This window comes from Achroia grisella, unplaced genomic scaffold (assembly GCF_030625045.1).
Source record: "Achroia grisella isolate CSIRO2021 unplaced genomic scaffold, CSIRO_AGI_Agris_v1 utg1576, whole genome shotgun sequence".
In the NCBI taxonomy this organism is placed as follows: Eukaryota; Metazoa; Arthropoda; class Insecta; order Lepidoptera; family Pyralidae; genus Achroia; species Achroia grisella.
The window spans coordinates 559,156-581,956 of NW_026712658.1; the positions used below are offsets into that span (position 1 = coordinate 559,156).

A 22,801-nucleotide genomic window follows, 5' to 3' on the forward strand; every position below is an offset into this window, starting at 1 on the left:
ATACTTTATTCATAATTCTGCTAATATAGATTTATAATGAATAGTTATCGCAAGATATCACACATCATTTTCGTCTCAATGTGTCAAAAACATATCTACTCATTAGTTATTAATATTATTGAAAGTATTAAAATGTGTCAACCATACAAAAGTGATGTAAATTTTAGTACAATGACAACTTTCCTATGTTTATAAGTACCTACTAATGTAATCTTAGAATATTGTTCTGAGCATGGAATTGATACTGCCATAATAAATAATATTAAAATTGCCATTAGATAATTTATTATTCTTATACAATAATTCGAATAATTAGCATTTATATTAATTCAAAATTTATAATTACATATATTTTTTTGTTATATGTACACAGAAGTATCAGGTTATTGTAATAATATCTTTATTACGGAATTTAGATAGTGTTTTGATAAATGGCAACAAAATGAGTTGCTAATAATAAATTATTCATCTTATATACTGTTGTTATCTTTGAAATGAAGCTATCTTTTCATATACATATATAGATTAACAATTAAGTAGTAATTAGTCACAATTTATAGACATTTTATATCATTAGTGACTCACTTAAGTATGATTAAGATATACATCGAATACTCCGTCTTATAAGACTAGTAATAATGCTTGTTGTTATATTTGTATTACAAATAAATTTTACTATTTGTATAAATATTATAAATTTAAATAAAACATATATAAGGCTTCCATGTTACGTGTTGTTAATTAAAGAGTTACCTTTGATGCCATTGACTTGTTGTTGCATCAAAACTCAGCACAAACGTACGAGCATTTTTATAAAGTATTATGTTGGCTAAGTAACATTTATGTTTCCATTATTTTTAATAAATGATTTATATCAGAGTATATTTACTTATTATTTTCCTAAAATATCATCTATATTAATTATTTCTTCCTAACTTTTTTTACTGTTTAACCTATTTAATGTTATTTTTATTTGGAAAATTTAAACACAAAGTTAGCTTTTTATATTATTTCCTATATGTATAATTATTTTAATAGAGAATTGCTCCTAATATAGATAGGTATATGTCATACCTATCATATACCTATCTATATTAGGAAGCAATTCTCAGTTATTCCTCAGGTAGATAATGGACTTCAGGCGCTCCGTAAGTCCTCTTCTATCTATTATAACTAAATTATAATAGATAGAATGGAAACCCATATTAATATTTTGATAGAAAATATTTTTATATTAACAGAAAAAAATAAGAAATAAACTGTTTTGATATTTTATTTTCACAATATTATATCTACTTGATATTTAATTTATTAATTAGGTAGATGTTTGTCGTTATCCTATTACGATTTAGCTTAAATATTAATTTTTGATTATGCACATATCTATATATAGCGATCGCTTCGCTATAGATAAGTCAAGGATATTTGGTTAATAGTTTTTCAATGACTATTTACTACATTATTATGTAGTAAGTAGTCATTGAAAAACTCTTTCTCGTCAGGTCACCTCTTGTAAATTATTCCAAAATTGTCTTTATATGAAAATTTGTTCAAGATCTAGTAAAATATGATTGTAATTAAGGATTTTACTTTTAAAAGCACACAAACGTATAACATGTATAATTTTATATAATAAAAGTATTTTACATAGAACTGTACCACCGTGCAACTTGTGAGCATTACTAATCACTCGCCATATGCTTAAAGCGTCTTCATCTCTGGAAAGAAATTCATTATTATATACTTTAAACTTGCCCTCCATTATTATAGTCGCTGCGTTTTTGTAAAAAAGTATTAGATAATAAAGAAATAAATACAGGGATTTGGAATAAAAAAAAAACAAAAGAAAATTTCAATTTTTTTATTGTCTAGTAACAAGTGACTCATACTCAAATAACATATTTCTAAAACATATATTACATAAAAAGTCTGAAAACATATAAAATCTATGAATTCGGACATTATTTTGATTGCAGAATATTTTTTTTAATAACTAGTTAAAACTAAACAAATTTATAAACCGTTTCTTGAGTGCCAATTATTGGCCAAATTGATTTACAGTACTAATAAATATGTAAGACTTAAAAAAATCAATTCATTATTATTATTAAAATTAAGCCATTTTAAGTATTTCATCATTCAATTTATATATTTATGCCTATATCGTAAATAAAAGTATTAAAGTACCTATTAAGTATTTTATTATTGTGATCATGTCCGTGGAATAAATTATTATAACGAATGATTAATTATTTATAAATCTAGACAATTTAAGTAAGGTAATATAAAATTATTAACTTTAATGTAAGCAATAATGATAATACCCGCATTCATAACATTTAGAAAGTACTATGGGTAGCCCTAACATTGTATTTAGAAAATTCTGTAGGCACGGTAATACTTTCGCATATTACAAAATTGCTATTCACAAGCCTATGTACCTACTATTTTATTTGTATTTTTTACTCACATTAAAACTAACTGATTATGCATGATACTTCGAGCCGGATACCTACATATAAAATCTTCAGTAATAAAATGGTTGTTACCAACAAATATTTCAATAATATTATAACCAATGATAAAATACAATATGTTGGCAAACGAATTTGTCATTATCAATAGGTGTAGCAAAATTAATGTGAAAATCAAACTCATCATAGCTGTTTATTCTACACATACGATTATCGGATGAAATAGAACTAGGGTAACTACCTACCATAAATGGAGCTAATCATACATATATATACATTTTCATACAAATACAAATATTATGAAACGTATATAAACGCAAATACCAATTTTTTTATGACTAAAGTTTAACATGATACTGCTAATTTACTTGTCTTGATGTTACAAACGACATATTGGATTTTGCTATTAATAAGAAACTATGTTTTGTCACAGTACTAAAAAAGCGACAGAAGCTACTCCAATGCAATACTGATAATATAATCTGTAATGATGTTTTCGTAAATTTTCGCAACTTTCTTTAACACTGAAGCAAGACTTAAATAGTATATAAGCTGTAGGAATCAAAAATAGTTGCAAAGTAGATACTTATAGTTATGACAAATTATTATATAAATTCATAACTCTTTTAACTATGTAGTTTGATTTTGCCTAATGTACCTAATCCTACCAATCATAAATTCTCTTCTAATAACAATATTTACTACTTTATGATATGACGTATGTAATTTTTATATACAAATAATTGATTATGTATTACACCCATATTCTATTACTTTTCTGAACTCAGTCAATTTACACAGTTATATTATTTAATTAAAGTACACTAGATATATTATGTATTGCGAATATCGATGATATCAAGGCAGGTCGTCCACGCCACAGCGAAACAGGTGGTTCCACGGAGAAACTATAGTTAAATAAACAAAATTATAGGCCCCTTTATATGACAATATAGCAAAATTAAATTGTGACTTTCGTTTGAATCGTTGTATGATTTCAAGAGACAGGAATTAATAAGTACTAAGTTGATATATTTTAAGTAAATGCATGATGGCATTAATTCCCATCCTCAAAATCATATTTGAGTAGTTATGTTTACATATCTAAACTGTAGTAAGCAGTTAGCGTTAATATTTTATGCTACTAAAACATTCAGATCTGTAATTAAAACACTAACTACATATAGGTATGATTAACTTTATAATACAGTAGGTAAAGTGTAAATATTATAAAGGCGTGATAAAATTTCAAATGCGATTAATAGCGGATCTATTTCTGCATATTATATTTATTAATATACTAATTACTATGGACATTTTCATATCAATATTCAAGGTCATTTATACTAATTGCCATTCCATTCCATCTCCATATCAAAATCAATATTTAGAACAATAATCAATAATATTAGAGACAACACAATTGTAAAATAAAGATAAAAAAATGACTAAATCAATATGTATTTTTTTTTTAATTTTAGATACTTAAACCGTCAGTTACCTACATCTTGAAAAATATTGTCTAAAACATAAGTAATCAAACAAATATTTATTTACATTTATTGACAGAGTTATTGCTTGCCAGAAGCCGTGTATTCAAGTATACTTCCCATTATGATCCAAACTTTATTAAACTACACTACTTGTCTACTTCTACTTGTGAATACTACATGACTAAAAACGTACTTAACATAACTACATACAATTTCGTCAGATATATATAGATACAGATATCAACTTGTGCTCAGCTATCTAGTTTCTGTTTGATATAAATGTAACAAAATTCCAATAATTCAATAAAAAAAATTGCCAGGACATAATTTTGAATTACATTTATTGTTACTTTTCAATAAAAATGTTTCTTTACCTGATATGGTATCATGTAAGGAAAAATATTACTCATAACAAATAAGTTTATTTTTACAGAAACTAGAATTTTAGTAGGTATGAATTTTGCTATTAGCTGTACAACCAAAAGCGAATTACTAAAGGACTAAGATCAAAATGAACTTGGATAAAGGAATTAATTTATTTTGAAGTTGGTATGAGTTTATAGTATACGACGAAAAATTTAATATTGTTTAAATGGAATATTAACTAATTCAGAACAATTTAAGTCAGGGATCGCAACGTATAGACTTACTTAAACTTTGTTCATAAAAACGAGTAATAAACTTATTTCAGCTTAAATTGATTTGAAATAAGTATATTTCAAATCGAACTGCTTAGTCCTTTTCTTCCAAAGAATTTTCTTCGTTCAAAAGAAAGTGATATAATACTCTAATAATTAAAATAAACGTGTGTACCTGTACCGTGATGACTTCTATGAAATGTCGTCTTATGATCAAGTCATTAGTGTATACTTTATAACGAATTGGTTCCTGTCATATCCAGGTTCATTCAGATCCATGTACCTACGTAAAGATAGCACATTATTAATTACTTAGACAATTCCCGCAGTTTCTCGACGACGGAACTTCTATTCTTGGTCAGCCACGCGATATTCACTGTCGCCTTTTCTATCGCTTGATTTACAGACAGTTTGGCTTCCTCTAGGTATTTTCCATTGCTCTCGCGCCATTTTAGGAACTGCAATAAAAGATTAATTAATATTAAAAATAGATAATGTTAAAGACACTACAAGAAATTAAGTATCGAAGGATTGATACCATAATTAGGGAGTGATACTACAGCTACTACTAAATTATAAAGAAATTTTATTTGATATAGGCTAAATGTTACATACAGCTGGGAGTTATTTAGAAAGTAAAAGATGTTGCTGTAAAGGATTGAGTTTAATGTTCAGTTATTATTAATATTTCGGTACCTTGAACGCCTACTACTATTTGCGAAATAAGTTCTCCATTCAATGTTACTTTCGCAACAATAGCTAGTCTTATATTCTTATTCAACATAATATATCTTAGCTTCGCTCGTATAATCTAGAATGTTTGTTTAGTGTAATAAATCGTTGAAAATCTCTTACCTCGTCAAGTTCCCTCTGAGTTGTAAATTGTTCCAACAGAGTCTTGATGATGAAGCCAAGACGTCGTCCTTGACCGCTGAATCTGTTACACCCATACATTATTTATCGTTTACTACTTTTGCATTGCATTATAATATCACAGACAGACGAAATATTTTTTATTCCATAAACTACACGAAAATGATTCCAGTTATTTATTATATATACACATATATGAAACATCCAACTCAATACAAACAATCATACAAATGTTTGTTTCACGCGACGAATTTAACCCGCAATTATTGTAAATAAGACGGCTTGTTATATATCAAGTAATATTAAATATTGCATATCAACTTACGCGTTGAAGATGTCCTCTACGCGGTTGTATATGAAATCTCTGGCGATGTAATAGCCCACAGTAGAGCGCGTCACTGCAGTGATGACTGCTGCTGCATCCTGACGACGTACTTCCGACTCATCTGTTATCGACCACTCTAGATATCTGTTGACAACGATTTAGTCACTATTCATAAGATGAATAAAGTTCAGCATCTATAAATAATACGTTGTTCTATTACTTTAGAAATATGAGAACTGAAAAATTACAAAACAAAATCAAATAAAACTTGACATTGAGAGCAGTTATTATGGAACCTACATAGAACTACGTGTATATCAGATGACATTCAAGATTTCTATTAAGTATCATAGGCTCCAATTCCATCCACGTTATTTTATACGGATCATGATTATTGGCTTTAGATAATTAAGGAACTAAGTATTATTTGTTATTTCATATTCTTTTAAGTTTTATAGGAGCATAAACGAGGTCAGTAGTTAACTCTTAAATAGAAAAATATTTTATCGTACCCCAAAACTCCAAAAGCAGTCTCATTCTTCTACTGACTTCGATTCGGCTTGGATTTCCATGTTTAGAACACAGATATTTTTGTTACACTTACTGTGTAAGGATCCATACTTCGCGCGTGCAGGCGAGCGCATACAGCAGAGCATCGCGTGCGACGGCCACATTGGCGCGCTGCTTGCGGGCGAGCACGAACCGCCACTGCAGCACGCTTCCTCGTGACACAGCCACGCAGTATACAGTACGACGTAGGTCCAACGGGATGCTGCCGATACAATCGACCATTATATATTTTTATTAATCGGAGCCATAATTATCGGCTTATTAACCGGCTTATTAATCGGCCTCGGTGGTGCACTACAAACATTTATATTCCTAAGTGTAATTGTTTGCATCGGTCTAGGTATTTTCTCTATATTTATTATACTTACATAGAAAATACTCCTTATACTACTGTATTTACATGAATGTTTTCTACGTAGGTACCTATAAGTCAGAAGCATTGATAAATTACGTGAGAAGAAATACAAGAAGAGAAGTTATCATGTATCTAAGTAATAAATGTATATCTAATTATCAAATTGCGCCATTCTAAGTCCCAATTAATGCTAAATAAAAACTTTAACTCTTTGTATAATTATTGCAAAGTATGACGTTATACTAGGGAGGAATCTGACAAGCAAGACAACGGACCAAGTGGGAATCGAAAATCACAAAATATGCTCAATACTATTGATTTGCAAACTAATATAACTAAATTATTGTATAAACTCACGGATTGTTCTCATCGGGATTATCAGTCTCCATCCAGGTTTGGAAAAGTTCTATTGCATTTTCCTCGCAACCAGGAACTTTCATGCGACAGGCCCAAGCACTCGTTGTCGTCTGAAATTTTGTAACCATGCATCAATATCAAATAAAACGAAAGACATTTATTCCTATAGAATTGTTCTAGTCTACTAATGTCAAGTTCTTAGCATAGTGTGGTAGATTAAGAGCGTCAAGATAATGACTATGAGGTCAACTTTGTAAAAATTCCTTTTCTAAAATTTAACGTCACGACTGTTATCTCAAGGTTAAGTAGTCAAAGGCATTATCAATAGTGGGGTTCATGGTGAACATAATAGACATGCTTATATTTCACTGGGTATATTTGAACATACCCATATTATCCAACGTGGCAAGGGGCGAGCCTAATACCGTCTTTAAATATCGGATATAAACACCAATAATAACTTAATCCTCAGATAAATAAATAAATATACATATAAAAATACACTTACCTGTAATTTGACACTATTCAAATCATCTCCATTAAGTATCTTCTTAGTGGCTAGTCCGCCGACTTTAAGATAAGTTTCACCGATCAGCCTCCTAACAAATTTCTGGAAGGCACCATAGTCTGGGGATCTTTTTAACACGTTTTCAATCTTACTGAGTGCTCTTAATCCAGTTGAGAGTGGGAGATATTCTGTTTCTTTTCGCAGATAGTTTGATAATCTGAAATGAAACAGCTAAGTTAACAAACTTATAATCAGTAGTGATGTAATGTTAATGTATGTAGTGCGGTTTATGTATATAAGTGACCGTTACCACTTACAATCAGGTAAACTGTCAGGTTATTTGAAAGTATAGTGTATAACGTTTTAGTACAGAAGATATATAAGGCCTATCGGCTATATACATAAATAGTAGTTAATGAATTTTTGCTTAGTTGATGCAATGTTCTAAGCCGAAATACAAATTGAATTCGATAAAAGGTTAATTTATCTTTTAAGTAGGTACAAATTTATGGAATTGATCTTTTATATATTCATTAGTACTGGTTTCTAAATTTATCCTATAATGTTAAACGCAAATGCGTAAAGTAAATACTCCTGCACTTACTGCAGTGCAGTGTGGTAATCCAAGATGTTGGTCCAGGCGAGTGCAAAGGCATCAGATAGTAGTTGTACTCGGCCCAGCACCGGCACTGCGCTGGGGTTGTCATTTAGAGCGGTCACGAGAAGCTGCCAGTTGTTCTTGTCGTAGTTCACTCGGTACGGAGCTATAATAGACAACCTCGTATGTTTTAAATATATCATAAAATAAATATATCGTTCTGATTGTCAATCCAGATAAGGTAATCAGAGATGCTGTCAACTGCCAACGTCATGATGAAGTCAATACTTGTATTCCGTGCTGCTTATATAAATCCAACTTGACAGGGAATTCATCCCCACACGCTGGAACGTACTGTGGTGTGTGTGTGTGGTAAGTGGTCTCGGACTGTGCGGTTTCAGAGGAGCTTCATCCCGCGTACACTTAGATTGTGGAATGAACTACCTGTCGAGGTTTTCTCACGAGACTACAGGGTTCTTCAAGAAGGGTATAAGGGTTCTTAAGGGTTGGCAACGCGCACGTGACACCTCTGGTATGCTTGTTTGCCACCTAAATGGTATAAAAAAAGGTCGTGCCCTACTGCGGTCGCTCCACCTACCTTAATGTAGTCTTTGTACCTGACCATTGTGCGTCAGAAATAGACAAGCATGAGATTATTGGCAATGCAAAAAATCAATTGCTGGATAGCATATTTCATAAATATTTACCAATCATGTCAGCATTGAACAGCACCCACTCATCAGGATCGGCACCGTGCTCAAACTTGTGTTCGGAGGTGATTCCTTCGTTGGCAGCGAGCCACTCAATGGGCTCGTTTGATTCCGGGTCATCACTTGCACACAATACACGAAGAGGCACCCACCATGACGACGGAGATGGAGACCGAGCACTCAGAGCTAGATAACGTTTCTGTAACAAAAAAAATATTAGTCTACAAAGACAAAGAGAACGACAAAGAGAACGAGAAAAGAACTCGCAATTTTCGGACTCCCGTTCGTTAAGCAATTGTCCTTCAGAATTATCACCACACAAGTTTGTCTTATGTTGTGTAACTATATACTTATGTTATAAATATTTTATGCTTTTCTTAGTTTAAGATGCTGTATAAGAGTGACTTTAGATAAATTTTAATTTCTTTATCCGATCAATGATTGGTTTTCAAACTAAACTGAGATCAATTTATTGAGGATCAAATATTATCAATGTTTGCTAAATAAAACTGTTGAAATTTATTAACCTGTGTCACAGTGAGTGAATTACGGCTATAATCCCTGGAGACAGTCAATAGAGGATATCCAGTCTGCGTGGTCCACGTATCCATTACTTCTTTTACCGACACATTGCGGGCTAGTCCACCATGAGCTTGACTCACCGCAGTCAATTCACGCCAAAGGTCATCTTGCTCAGCGTTCTGATACGAATATTTAACTAAATAGCTGAAATAAATTGCGCATATAATTAAAAACTTACATAAGAGATTTGTGGTAGTTAGTAATTAATTTGCTATATATAGGATTTGATATGCTATAGATAGGAGTTATAATATTCGTTATTGTTGAAGTAAACTGAAAGGCCTAAATAATTATTGGAATTTCTAATCTAACTTTTCTGAAATTAACAGTATTCTTCATGTGTATGTGTGCCTCGAAAGTTCACGCTAATATGTTTAAATGAAGTTCCTTAAAAATACTTACTTGTGAAGAGCTTGTTTAAAAATATTTTCGCCTAAGAACATAGTCATCATTCGGATAAGAGTTGAGCCCTTGCGATATGAGATCTCATCGAATACTTCCGATATACGTTTAGGATCGTCAATCGGTACTGAAACCTACAAAAAACAATATACATATAAACATTAGGGTTTTAATGCATTTCATCGGTTGTCTATGCGGTTACGATTGTCTCCGTATTGCTGTAGAAAGTCTCACCCTCCAGGATATAGCGCGGCGAATGTGTTTACGTTCGCCCCACCTACACATATGTTTGTAATGCGTACAATTTGTAACTACAAATGTTTATGTTTTTGTGTATTGGACGAGGATTTAATAATTTTGTTAATTTTCATAAAATATGTAGTATAAAAGTTACATTTTTTTTAACAAAACCTAACTCTAACAACTATCTAATGAAATAGACTGGCGTAGAATAAATAATAAAAACAAATATTTTATTATTATTTAAAAATCAATCGAATTTCTTTTACGTATTTATTATACTGTTTTTTTTTTCGGACAGTAAACAAACTTAAAGTATATTGGCGGTTAAGATATTCATTAATTAAAGAGGACTTCAATACACTATATGCATTTAATACTTACGGGGTGAGATGACTCCAAAGAATCCAAGTTGAGCACAGACAGAATATTATCCACGGCGTAGTTTCTATCAGCTCTCCAGGTCGGTTCCACTTCATCAACACCTTTAGACGCCATAAAAGTTGCAAATCCTTCGTTCAACCATAGGTCAGACCACCACTTCATTGTGACGAGATTTCCAAACCATTGGTGAGCTAATTCGTGGGCGATAACCTGGAATTCAAAAATAAATTAGTCCTTAGAAAAAATTTTGTAACTGTGTTTGGATATAGCATAATATGTTAAATCAGTAGATAGTAGGAGTTATAATTAAGTTGAGTAATTTAGGCAAATCAAATGAATACATAACAAAACATGGCAAAATTTTAACAGAGATATTTTTGTTTCTTTTCTACTTTCTAAATAAATACTTATATTAAATGCCTAAATAACCAGGGTTCTTTATATACAGTGGATTTTTAAATGACTAAGAAAATAAAAACGCATTTCAGGGTATCAAAATTTCCATATTACATCTGATTCCTACCTCCGCAACTCTCTCCTTATTTAAGAACGACGATTCCTGCTTATCATAGAGCAGGGCTGTTTCTCTGTATGTAATGAGACCCCAGTTTTCCATAGCACCAGCAGAAAAATCAGGGATGGCGACCATGTCTTGCTTCGGAAGCGGGAACGACACGTTAAACCAATTCTCGAAGTATGTCAACACCTTAGGACCCACTTCCGCTGCGTATGCTGTCTGTGAAATAATTAGGTATAAATCATACAATTAAATTATCATAGGATACAAAGAAAGTTTACATATGTGTAGTTTAGCTAGTTTTTGCTATAAGAGTTCTCTACTTTATAATTGTACCTACTATTGCATTTTTGGGTATATTGAGTAGTTATTATAGACATAAAGAAATATTATTAATAAAATAGAAACAAAAAAATAAACAAAAAATAGATTTGACATATAAAACACGGAAATGCAATCACTCAGCTTTATGCCATGTTCTATAACATCATGCCGCTGTTTTTCAATGTCACGAGTATGAACAAGAAAGAGAATACCACTTGAAATAATAATAATACTAAAATAAAATTGATAGATAAACTAAAAAACATATAGTACCATTTCATTCATCTATTGATACTTTTTTTAAACTAATCAACAACAAAATCGACAACTTTGTGCGAAGTTATGGTTTCGATTCTTTCAGACGTCAAACGACTTTTCTTTTATACTTCGATGGTGGCAATCAAGTATACGGTCCATCTGATAGTAAATAGTTACCGTAGCCTAAGGACGCCAGAAACTTGCTTCAGAAGCTATATTTCTGTTTTACGGTGACAAAAGGATAAGAGGCACGGTATCTTAGCAACTTATCATGGCAACGAATAAGCAGTGATGGTTGGGCGTCACATGATAACGAGATGTCCGTAGTAGTGTTCATGTATATAGGCGACGCTTATTGTTGATGATGGGCCATCGCCTTGTTTGCCATTTCAGTTACATAAAATAAGAAAGAAACTTACTTGATCTATAGCATCCTTTCTAGCAAAGATCCTAAACTTCGTGGTGGATAGCATCGGAGGACTGTCCACGTAAGAGAACTTGGAGACCACAAACGCCACCAGATATGTAGACATCGGCACCGACTTCTCGAAGGTATCCCATACGAATTGGGACTTCGATTTGCTGAATAAGATTTATTTCAAGTTAGTTTAAAGAATTCCAGTATAAGATTTGAAGGATTTATTAATGCACATAGGAATATTCCCAACCTATTCCATAACCATAACCAAAACCATATTGATATGAAACTTACCCAAATGTCGTGCCAATAGTTTCCCATCTCCAATATGATTCTAGTTCACTAAAAAAAAAATAAACAAACTTGTAAATATCCAGTTATGACAAATAAGCTACAAGTAACCCTTCAAGATTTGTTCAGCTTATCACGGTCATGTGTTTTCAATAGGTATACAAAATAGAATAGTCAGAGTATCATAGATGTCTATGACCACTATTTTCCAAATTGTATACATTCTACAGAGGCTAATAACACTATTGCGTTATCATTAGGGAAACGATAAGCAATACTGGAAGAATAAAAATATATATTATTATATTAGCAATAGATATTACATGCACACATTTTGCTGGATATGTTTGAAACCGTCTATCGGATTAATTTCCTTTGATGTTGGTTTTGTTTCTTTATATATTACATTAAAGAAGAAGTGTACCCACCTGTGTTAATGGTGGCTGGGTATCAGTAGAGGACGTGAATCAAGTCTGGTCAGTTAGCATATCGTTGTAAATTCGCCAAATCAATTAACCACTAGAGATTTTACGTGGACATTTATCCATTACGATACGGTCTTAGTAATAATGAATCCATTTGTTGCTAATAGGACGAATGAGATTGTTAGTAATGGGGATAACTAACAACCCCTATCTAGGGAGGGGGGAAAGGAGATTGATTGTAATGTGAACTGATGATCATATAGCTAGCAATGTACCACTTCAGGTTGACCTCAAATCAATCACGAAACCATCGTGATAACTTCTTGGTGAATTTGTCACGATGGGCTAACTGACCTGACCTCAAGCTCATTTTACCATCCTCCACTGGTGCCCCGCCAGCGAAAACCGTTAGCGCAGCCGGGTGCACCATTCCATTATCATCAATAAAAAAAACCCTATCTACCTATTCCAATAACCGGAAATATGCAGCTGCTATGAGATAAGTACCTATGTAAAAATATATTTATAAATACTAACTTTTCATCACTGCTGGCACGCACGGGCATGTTGGAGACGGCTGTATAATCCCGATGGTGACCGATAGTTATCGTATACGTCGCTTTGTACATCGGCTCATCGAAGCACGGAAAACCTTTCCGAGCATCTATAGCTTCGAACTGAGTTGTGATGAGGTACCTACAAACATTAACTTCATTAACATTTGTTTGTGTTGGTCTGGGTGTTTTCTATGTATATTATGTATGTATTTCAAATATAAAATATTGAATCATTTATGTCAGTTTTTTAATAGACATCTCACAATCTCTACTTAACTTGTTGATAGCGTTGTGTGGATTGTTCCGGGTTATTAAAATATTAACGTCCTATTCATCTCGTATCTTATCCTCATAGTTAACAATAAATAAATTATAAGCTTTTATTTTATAATTTACTAACTAATTACAATTTTAATATTGCATTTTATGTCTTTTTTAATGATTTAAAAAATAAAACATTAAATAAAAACAAATGTAAAATCATACATATCACGAAAGCAATTTTAAGTGTGGAGTACAGTTTTCTTTTATTTATCACATATTAATTATTAGTGAACCCGTAGAGGAAAGGAATCACTGAAATGCCTACAATAGGAGTACACAATCTGACGGATTCACGCGATCGAAACCACAATAAACTACTAGTAAAGTTTAACTAAAGTGATTACCGTTAATTAAAAACCCGGATCCAATCAATTAACGCAAATGCAATCATTTAATTAGACGATGTTGCTATAGTAAGTATGAAACGTCGAATGTTAAAGTACAACAGTTCATAGTATTTCTATATTTATGTTGGAAATATGTATTTTGGATATGTTATATATTATTTTAGATTGTGGAAAGTGCTCCACCGACAAGGCGTCGCTCTTAAATTATTAATGAAAATATTATTTCATGAAAGAATGTCGCTATTTTTTGTATGACAGATATATGTACCTAACAAACAGGCACACGGTCCGCCTGATGATAAGTGCCAACCGTCTATAAACAAACAGCACCAGTCATTACTTGACGCTCGTTGTACCTTTAATATGTAACCATTCTAGAAAGCTAATCTATGTATTACACATCCATACCCTAAAATTTCACACCTTAAATTCCATCGTTTTTCTCTTATTATTTCAAAACCTATTACTTGTGAAGTAAATTAATATGTCTTACATTCTATAGGTAAGTTTAGTACTGGCTCTATCAGATAAAGTTTGTATCCAACTAATTTCGACAAAATCTTTCAGCAGTGTTAGTGTTACTATGTAATATTATGTTATCTGTGGTGTTACCAAAACAATTTTATTTTTTATAATAACACTGATTTCATAAATTGTATTCTCATATATTTTCCATTTATACATTTCTATTCAATTAATACCTATCCGTACTTGTACCTATATATGTATGTATTGTGACAACAGTATTCGATAAACTATTTAGACTATTCGAAGAGATCTTGCGTATAAGTTACCGATTCACAGTTGCTGTTTAAAAGTTAAGAAAATACTTACTCTTTCGTTTTAGTCTTCTTATTAATATATGAACTTATATATACGCCATCCAAACCAGGCTTCAAATTACCACTAAAAGGTATGGTTAATATGTAATTCTCATTCTGCCGTAGTTCTCCATTCAACTCGAGTGAGAGCAAGTTGTATGTGTCATTTAACTTGCTCATCGACACTTGGGGCGAGTCACTTTGACCGCTGATCTTAATGTCATCATTTGCAATGGTGAAGTCTTGTGCGTGGAGAATTATTTTGGATGTAGGCTTGACAGCAGTTATCTGTAACAAGCGAAAGTAACAATAAATATATAAAAACTAACATCACAAATAGTAAAGATATGTTTTTTATGCATAATGGATAAAAGAAAAACTTTTTACCGATATATTTTATTTTTAATGTGCCTCTATAAATTTACATTGCCGAATAAATTACCGCAGATATCGTCGGAAGACACAATATGTTGGCAATACAAACAAAATAAAATATGGCTTTGACTTTTTAATAATTTATAGCCTTAATGTAGCCTGCGTCATTAAAATTATTATAAATATCTTGAAGTTTATAGTCACGTTATGCCTAGAATAGATAAATTGAATTCCCAGATTTTGAACAATATTAGATATATTATTGAAAATTTAGCTGATTACTTAAAAACTTAATAAAACTCGGTCCTGTTCGTTAAATATCCATACCTATATGTATAAGACATGAATATCCCTCTGTTGAACCCTTCTCCTATACCATTAACTCCCGTCTTCTAACAAATTTATTTAATATTTATATTGGTGTTGGCGACGGTTATTTTAAATAATTTGTACTGCCCATATTTTCAACTAGTTGCAAATATATTCATCTCTCGCTGCTAACCTTGAACCATGTTACACCGATTTCACATTACAATGACAAAATAATAATTCCGTTTTAACGTTGATTATGTTTGTTCAACAATAGATGTTTTGTGATATTGTCCAATGTAAAGAAAACTGGGTTACATAAAATGAACAATATTAAAGTTACTTTTTTGTTTGCAATAATTGAAAAAATAGCAATCTTTGACATAGTTTGAAATAGTGCATAGACGCAATGAGCCAATGTAACAAGTGAAACTTGCTTAATGCTATAATATAGATGCAGTAAATTTAAAAACTTAAGATCTTTTAATGTATTTATTTCTAGTCTCATTAGGTACCTCTACAATTTATTACTTATTAGAGTTTTATAAGATAATAAGATCATTATTACTATCAGTGTATGAAACTCCTTTTTGTAAATTAACAAAATTTACAAAAAGGAGGTTTTCAGTTCGATTTTAATATTATAAAAATGTAAAGCGATCTCATCACCGTGAATTGATTATGTCTATGTATTTTTTAATGAATAAATGTAATATTCATTCACTAAGCCAAATCAGTCACGCAAATCATTTTAAACAAACTCACTACTTTCGCATGCGACAATTTTAAAAACATTGAACGCATTTTTGCATAGTTAGTTATTTAAAATTATTATATTCTATTTCTGATACCTATATACAATATTGTATTTGATTTATAACTATTTGATTAGATACCAATTTATTTTAATTAATGAATTATTTTTGTATCCACACAAATGTGAAAATATGTTTTGTCCTTCGAACATCGTATTAAAGCTGAACTTAGTAACACAATAACCAATCATATTTTATTTGGTCAACAGAGTCCTAAAATTTTTTTGATTTTGATTACCGCTATAGGACTAGAACTTCGAACAAATAAAATATCTATATTTTTGTTTGTAGATATGTGATTAATACAAATAAAAAAATAATTTTTATATTATTATCATTCAAGCTCTACCCACAAGAACAAAAGAAAAAATATTTATTTAATATTAATCAACATCGCACAAGTTCCGTTTCATTAGTATTCTGTAACTTCATACAGGGGAGCCGAGGTGAATGGCTAATATCTGCTTACAGTGATTTCCCTTGGTACCTATATTGACAAGGCACCTTCGCACTACTGAAGGTTAACTAAACAAGTTTCGCTTAAAATTGACTGGACTGACTATATGCATGCAGACAGTTATCACTTTCCATTATAATTTCGTCACCTTATTTGCCATTCGGGCTACATACAAAAAATTGCCAACCCAATACATGTTAGAGTAAATAACAATAACAGTGTGACGACTGTCTCCACACTATACTTTACATGCAAACTTGAACTTCACTTAATATTTTATTATAATACATTTATCTAACTTAATCCCCTGAAATGGAATCGCTTGGTACCTGGCCGACATATAACTATATGGCCGGTTGGTCGGTATACAACTCCTATCGTCCAATAGTCTTCCTTCATGAAGGTGGACAGTACGTGGCTTGGGACCCGGGCCACAAACTCCTATTTGGTACCTACGACTGTACATGCGACCATCAGATCGATCAGTAAGCTCAGTTGCTATTCCAGTAACATAAATAAAAATAAAGAAATACTTATTTATATTCATTCTTTCGGCCTCTTATGCTTATCGTAATTTTTTATACTATCTATCGTCCAACAAAAACAAAATAAATGTAATGTAATAAAATAGCGAAGTAAGAAAATGTCACTAGATAATCACGATGTAGAGACAAGAGACCAGTAGATATTATGTTGTGGGTATGCAGATTGTTCTATTGTTCCACTAACGGTATTATTATGGCAAGAAAGTATACCAACGACTGTGATTTAAATGGTAATAACCGTCAAGTATTTGGTACATTACAGGTCAAATAATATACTAATTGTTAGTACATTATTTGTAATTAACATACTCGTACGTGCAGAAAACATAAGCATTTACATAAGTTCTTATGTTATGTTGTCTTACTTTTCAGAAGTTCCACTGAACTTTAGAAAAGTAACACAAATTTACATATATACGACAGTCATATCTAATTCTTATTTCATTTTCATATTTTGTTTCACAAAATTGAAATTATTTAGTCATGATAATATTAGTATGGCACTAGCTGAAGCCGCTGTATATTACATATTACTTACTTTCATTTTTATAAACCGTCTTTGTTTTCAGTAACCAACTAAACTATTGAAAAATGATCATCCAAATCGATTTAGAATTAACAAAAACCACGCGTTACATATAGAAAACCATCATTTAGTTGAAATTACTGTTTTTTTAAGTCAGTTAAAAATATGTATCTCCTTATCCCTGTACATATGCAACTATAATTTTACACGTATTAATGTCAAAGTTAACAAGGACTGACCAAAACATACTGAAAAATGTTGAATAATTTGTTCCACGAAGCGTTTCAAATTCAATATAATGTACCTATGGATTGATTGTTTATATATACATATATAAATAATATTTCATATGCTTATCTTGATTTGTGAAATGCCATTTGCAATATTTTTATTATTTAGTATCATATCAGTAGGTTGACTGACAATTGACTTTAATTATATAGGATTTTCTACGTTAGGGAAAGTATAATCTAATCTCAGATTCAATGCAGTTTTATATTGCTCATAATAAGTAAACATTATCAATGCTAGACCTAAACTAAATCGATGACAATGTTAGTCAGTTTTTTTATTGACCACGAAATATTATATCATTTACTCTTTAATATATATTTGAAGAGAATTAATAATGGAATTCAGAGAATGTCTGTGGACGACGAAGTACCAAGACCAGAGTAGACTGGCTGATTTTAGGAAAGCTATATAATATGAGACTCACCGATATATCAACAAGTCCATAGAAACTGAAGTTGGTCGCAGGATCTATATCGTACACCACTCTGATGTCATAGTGGGTGGGACGAACATCACCAGGGAGCAGGTACTCCTGTCCAGTAGCCACTTGGACGGCATACAGCACAGAAAGAAGTAGACTCCAACCCATCGCTGCTACTGCAAATAAAATATATACAAAAATTAAAATCGGTATATAAATAGACTTGCCTGTGGTAAGAGACCACGCGTTACCCTAAATAGTTAGAGGCATTGTCAACTGTCGATGTCGTGATAAATAATACTTGCCATGCCCTCATTGCGCTGGGTTCATTTTGAATACAACGTGGCAAGAGTCTCGCTGACCACCGTTGTTTATTGGATCATTTTTTGATATTATATCGACGTTTTCTTCGCTAAAAAGTCAGTCGAAAATAAAAATTTTCACACGTATTTTTTTGGTAATAGTCAGATTTGTGAATTCGACCTCTAGGATATAGGGGTATGACAGGCCATGACGGTCAAAAGCTAAAAATAGGTTGTATTAATTAAATTGTTTAGCGTGTTATTTTTAACCAATTTGCTAAAATATAATACTTATAAAAAAATATTGTAGATCATATCTATAATATCCCTTCAACATTGAACATATTTCGATGGTTACTTTTCAATTTATAGAATTTATTCTTGTGCGATGGTGTCCGTTAACTTTCTTTTAAATTAATTATGCGTAAAAAATAACTATAGTAGTTTAGTGATAGATTAATGTCCGTAATAACTTAAATCTAGATTCTAGGTCACATCACATTGTGACGTTTAAAAACCAGATTGGTAATAACTAATGTCGTGTGACTGGTTACCTATACCTACAATTACTGATACGTATCAAAATATTATAAAGTGGAAGGATTGATTTTTATTTCTAACTAGTTGTTACTTAAAATACCGTGTCTTTGTCTACTTTATTTAAAACAGATAAGATTTATAAAATATACGTAAGTTATAAGAAGATTACGAGACGAATGGAAGCTACATTCGTCTTCCTGTTACAATTTATAATCATGTTTAATTTTATTAAGATCTAACTAAGACTAAATAGTCCTTTAGCCATAAAAAATAATAAAAAGACAGACATACTTTCATATATATACGAGTATATTCTTATATACCTGTATATTGTATTGTACTATGTAATATTATTTTTTCTGTGATATTAGTACTGATGAATGTGAAATTATTATAGAAACGTTAGTCAAGTTTTCGGAGTCTGAGTTTCTTTGAAACACAAAAAAATGTAGTTTGGTTTCAAAAATTATTTCACCGACACACATATTTATTTTACTTGATTGACCTATAAAGAATATTACAAAATTATTTTATTTTATTAATAACAATAATTAAGAACAGTTAAAAAAATTAAGAAATTGAATTCGCTAAGATCTATGATATGGCGCCTAAACTCCGCGGTGTTTAAGGAAAATGCGTAACCTCGTCTCAGCCTTAGTCAAGGAAAACGTCACTACCATATGTGGGTGGAGCCGGGCATTAAGTTAATAAAATTTATATTTATACCACGTGCCATTGTTGTGAGCAAAACATAACAAGTACATTTTATTTCAGAAAAATATATACTCGTACTACGCCAGATTATGAGACAAACATTATGTTCTCGTGCCAGTGTATATTTCGAGTCTTTACTCATGTTGAACTGAATGAGATTAATATTTTTAAAATCTACGCCCTTTTATGGCATCTGAATAAATTTTTTGAGAGTTTACAATAAGTGTACAGTTTTTTATGAATAGACTATAATTTTAGAGGTACTACTATTATTCAATACACATTCATTATTTATACAATAAAACTGACGTCGACACTTGCATCTACACTACTAATCAACTAATAAAAAATGTGCTAAATTCGCCAAATACAGGCACCTACTTTTTGTATTTATATATGTCCCCTTTTGTTCTATGCATTAAAGTTAAATAAATGTTTATATTACAATCATTTTAATAATGATTACAACTGTATAATATATTACTACTACTGTAATCGAGGCTGTACCCATCGGTTTAAAATAAATCTTTGTCGTGATTTATAGCATTGTACTGTGTACAGTAAAAATACATGGTATACTTAATTGAATGCAAACACTATATAGCATATTATACTATACAATATATATAGAGTTTTAGAGTCATAGAGGCGCTGTGGTAATTCTAACTTCAGAACAGAATAACATAATAAAACCATGGCACTAAGGTTGTACCACTTGTGACTGTACCATTACAATACAACAATAATAAATTATGTTAAGGATATTCAAAACGCGACTTGATATATAAGTTCTTTTATATTGAGTACTTTCTCTTTATAACTGACACGCTAAGTATAACTTTCGTTTCTCTATATTGTATTAACATCACTCCTTGAGCGGACTTCACATCAAACAAAAAGAAATTATTATATTTCAATAATAGTAACTAATAATCACGAATTAAAGAAATTGGATAGCCATTGACCAGAGAATACAAACAGGAAATGCAATATAAATACAACCTCGCAGAAATCTAACAGTAATCCACACGGAATTTACCTAAAGAAGTATTTTAAAAAAGCCTATATTCTATATATATTTATAATATAAATAGATAATATATAAATACCTTGTAAAAGTTCTTAGCAAATTGATAGAGCATTAAAACGAACAATCATATTATTTTTACGACAAAAAAATTATGGCGTAAAAATCTTCGTTAATCGCGATGGCTAATAAAGTCAATAAAAACTAAGCAGATATTATTTTTTTAGTTACATGTGATTGACATAATGACAAACATTTTTTTAATGTCACATAGCGAAAGAAAACAATATATTCTTCTTAAACCTACCTGTTTAGAGTCTGATAAGTTAATCATCGTATCTAACTTCAGTAGGTACTTCCTTAATTTTTCTTTAATCTTTTAAATCCATTTTATATATTCCTGGGGAAAGTCCTATATTATATAACTTTATAAGTTGAAATTCCACTAATGGAGTTTCACGAATGAGCTGTTCTCTACTACATATGTACTCATTAGTAAGTTACTCATATATTTATTTTCTACCGTTCTGGTTAATATTTAAAAAAAGATTCCTGTCCGAATCATAAACTAAATAATAACTGCATGAAGTCTTAATTAAAAAACTAAGCCAGATAAGCTACTTAATTCTATTAATAAAAATTCGCGCTTTAGCTTATTGACAGTTATGAACTTTTTATGTCTTAACAGTTTACATTAAATTCGACTTTGGCCTCATTTCTGGTAAAGGTTACAGACCAATATTAAGTAATTGAATAATAAGTTTATTTATATAGGATAAGCTATATGATATACATAGTTTGATTATGTTTTAAACAGAATTTAATACTAGAAAATGAATTACGGACATAAAAAGCCTGAAATACTATTCGGATAGCAAACAAGCAATCGATACATCTAATGTAAAGTGGCAACCATCGCCTATAATAAATACAGGAATATCACGTCCCTATTGCATTGTCATTCCTATCATGCCTCAGCACCAATGTAATTTCTTTAGCATACCTTCAATCCAAGCTGTTTGTAAAGCAAGCTGCCTGGTGACAAAAAAAACGGCTTTATGAGGCAGAGTAGTACCTACTCACGCAGATTTCTCACAAAGCCTACCTTGGTAAACCATTTTAAAGTCACCATAAATCGACAAAGCGTTCATTTTTCTAAGTAAAAAATATTTTTTTAACATTCTTCTTAAACATCATATTAGTTTTATACTCGTATCTATGATGCATATAGCACTAAGCGGAGATACTCATAAAATTATGCTTATTGAAATTATGCGTATTAGGAAGGTTATTGAACTTCACGACAAGATTCTAACAAGAAATTCTGGTGGGAGAACAACTTTACATAAATTATTTATCATCATGATTACAATATAGCGGTGTTGCCAGGTTTTATAATGGTATAATATGCATATTTAAGATTCGGTATGTATATTTAAGTATAATTGTATTGAAATCGTTTTTTCAATTGTGTCATTGTTCGAATGATATTTCAAATACCACGCAACAACGCTTCATAATATTTGTACAAGTTAAGTATTACTCGCGACTTTGTCTTTTTTCTTCAGATAAAATAGCCCATGTATTCATGGTACAATCTATGTTGACGTCAAATTAAATTAATATCCGTTTAGTCGTGAAAAGATTTTGAATTTGAATTTGAGTAAGAATAAGCAAGTTGTGTC

At 31.0% G+C, this 22,801-nt stretch overlaps 1 protein-coding gene across 1 annotated transcript; it reads right to left on the minus strand.

Moving 5' to 3' along the window:
- Positions 1–3,112: 3,112 nt before the first annotated feature.
- LOC131841297 (aminopeptidase N-like) lies at positions 3,113–21,287 on the minus strand. Its single transcript, XM_059189616.1, has 19 exons — positions 21,199–21,287; positions 18,537–18,709; positions 14,805–15,079; positions 13,280–13,438; positions 12,321–12,368; positions 12,028–12,190; positions 11,033–11,245; positions 10,510–10,719; positions 9,886–10,019; positions 9,429–9,627; positions 8,899–9,100; positions 8,198–8,357; positions 7,594–7,810; positions 7,086–7,195; positions 6,408–6,575; positions 5,804–5,947; positions 5,461–5,542; positions 4,918–5,063; positions 3,113–3,382 (listed from the first exon to the last, which is right to left on the minus strand). The coding sequence occupies exons 2-19, from the start codon at positions 18,699–18,701 to the stop codon at positions 3,289–3,291; spliced, it is 2,889 nt and encodes a 962-aa protein (XP_059045599.1). The 5' UTR covers positions 18,702–18,709; positions 21,199–21,287; the 3' UTR covers positions 3,113–3,288.
- Positions 21,288–22,801: the final 1,514 nt, after the last annotated feature.

Bases quoted from the DNA above. Each gene is read 5' to 3' on its own strand.
- LOC131841297 (XM_059189616.1), bottom strand. From the start codon at position 18,701: ATGGGTTGGAGTCTACTTCTTTCTGTGCTGTATGCCGTCCAAGTGGCT. The intron at 12,369-13,279 runs GTTAGTATTTAT...TTTTTTTTTTAG, and splicing joins CGTGCCAGCAGTGATGAAAA to TGAACTAGAATCATATTGGA. The intron at 5,064-5,460 runs GTAAGAGATTTT...CTTTTATTGCAG, and splicing joins CTCAGAGGGAACTTGACGAG to TTCCTAAAATGGCGCGAGAG.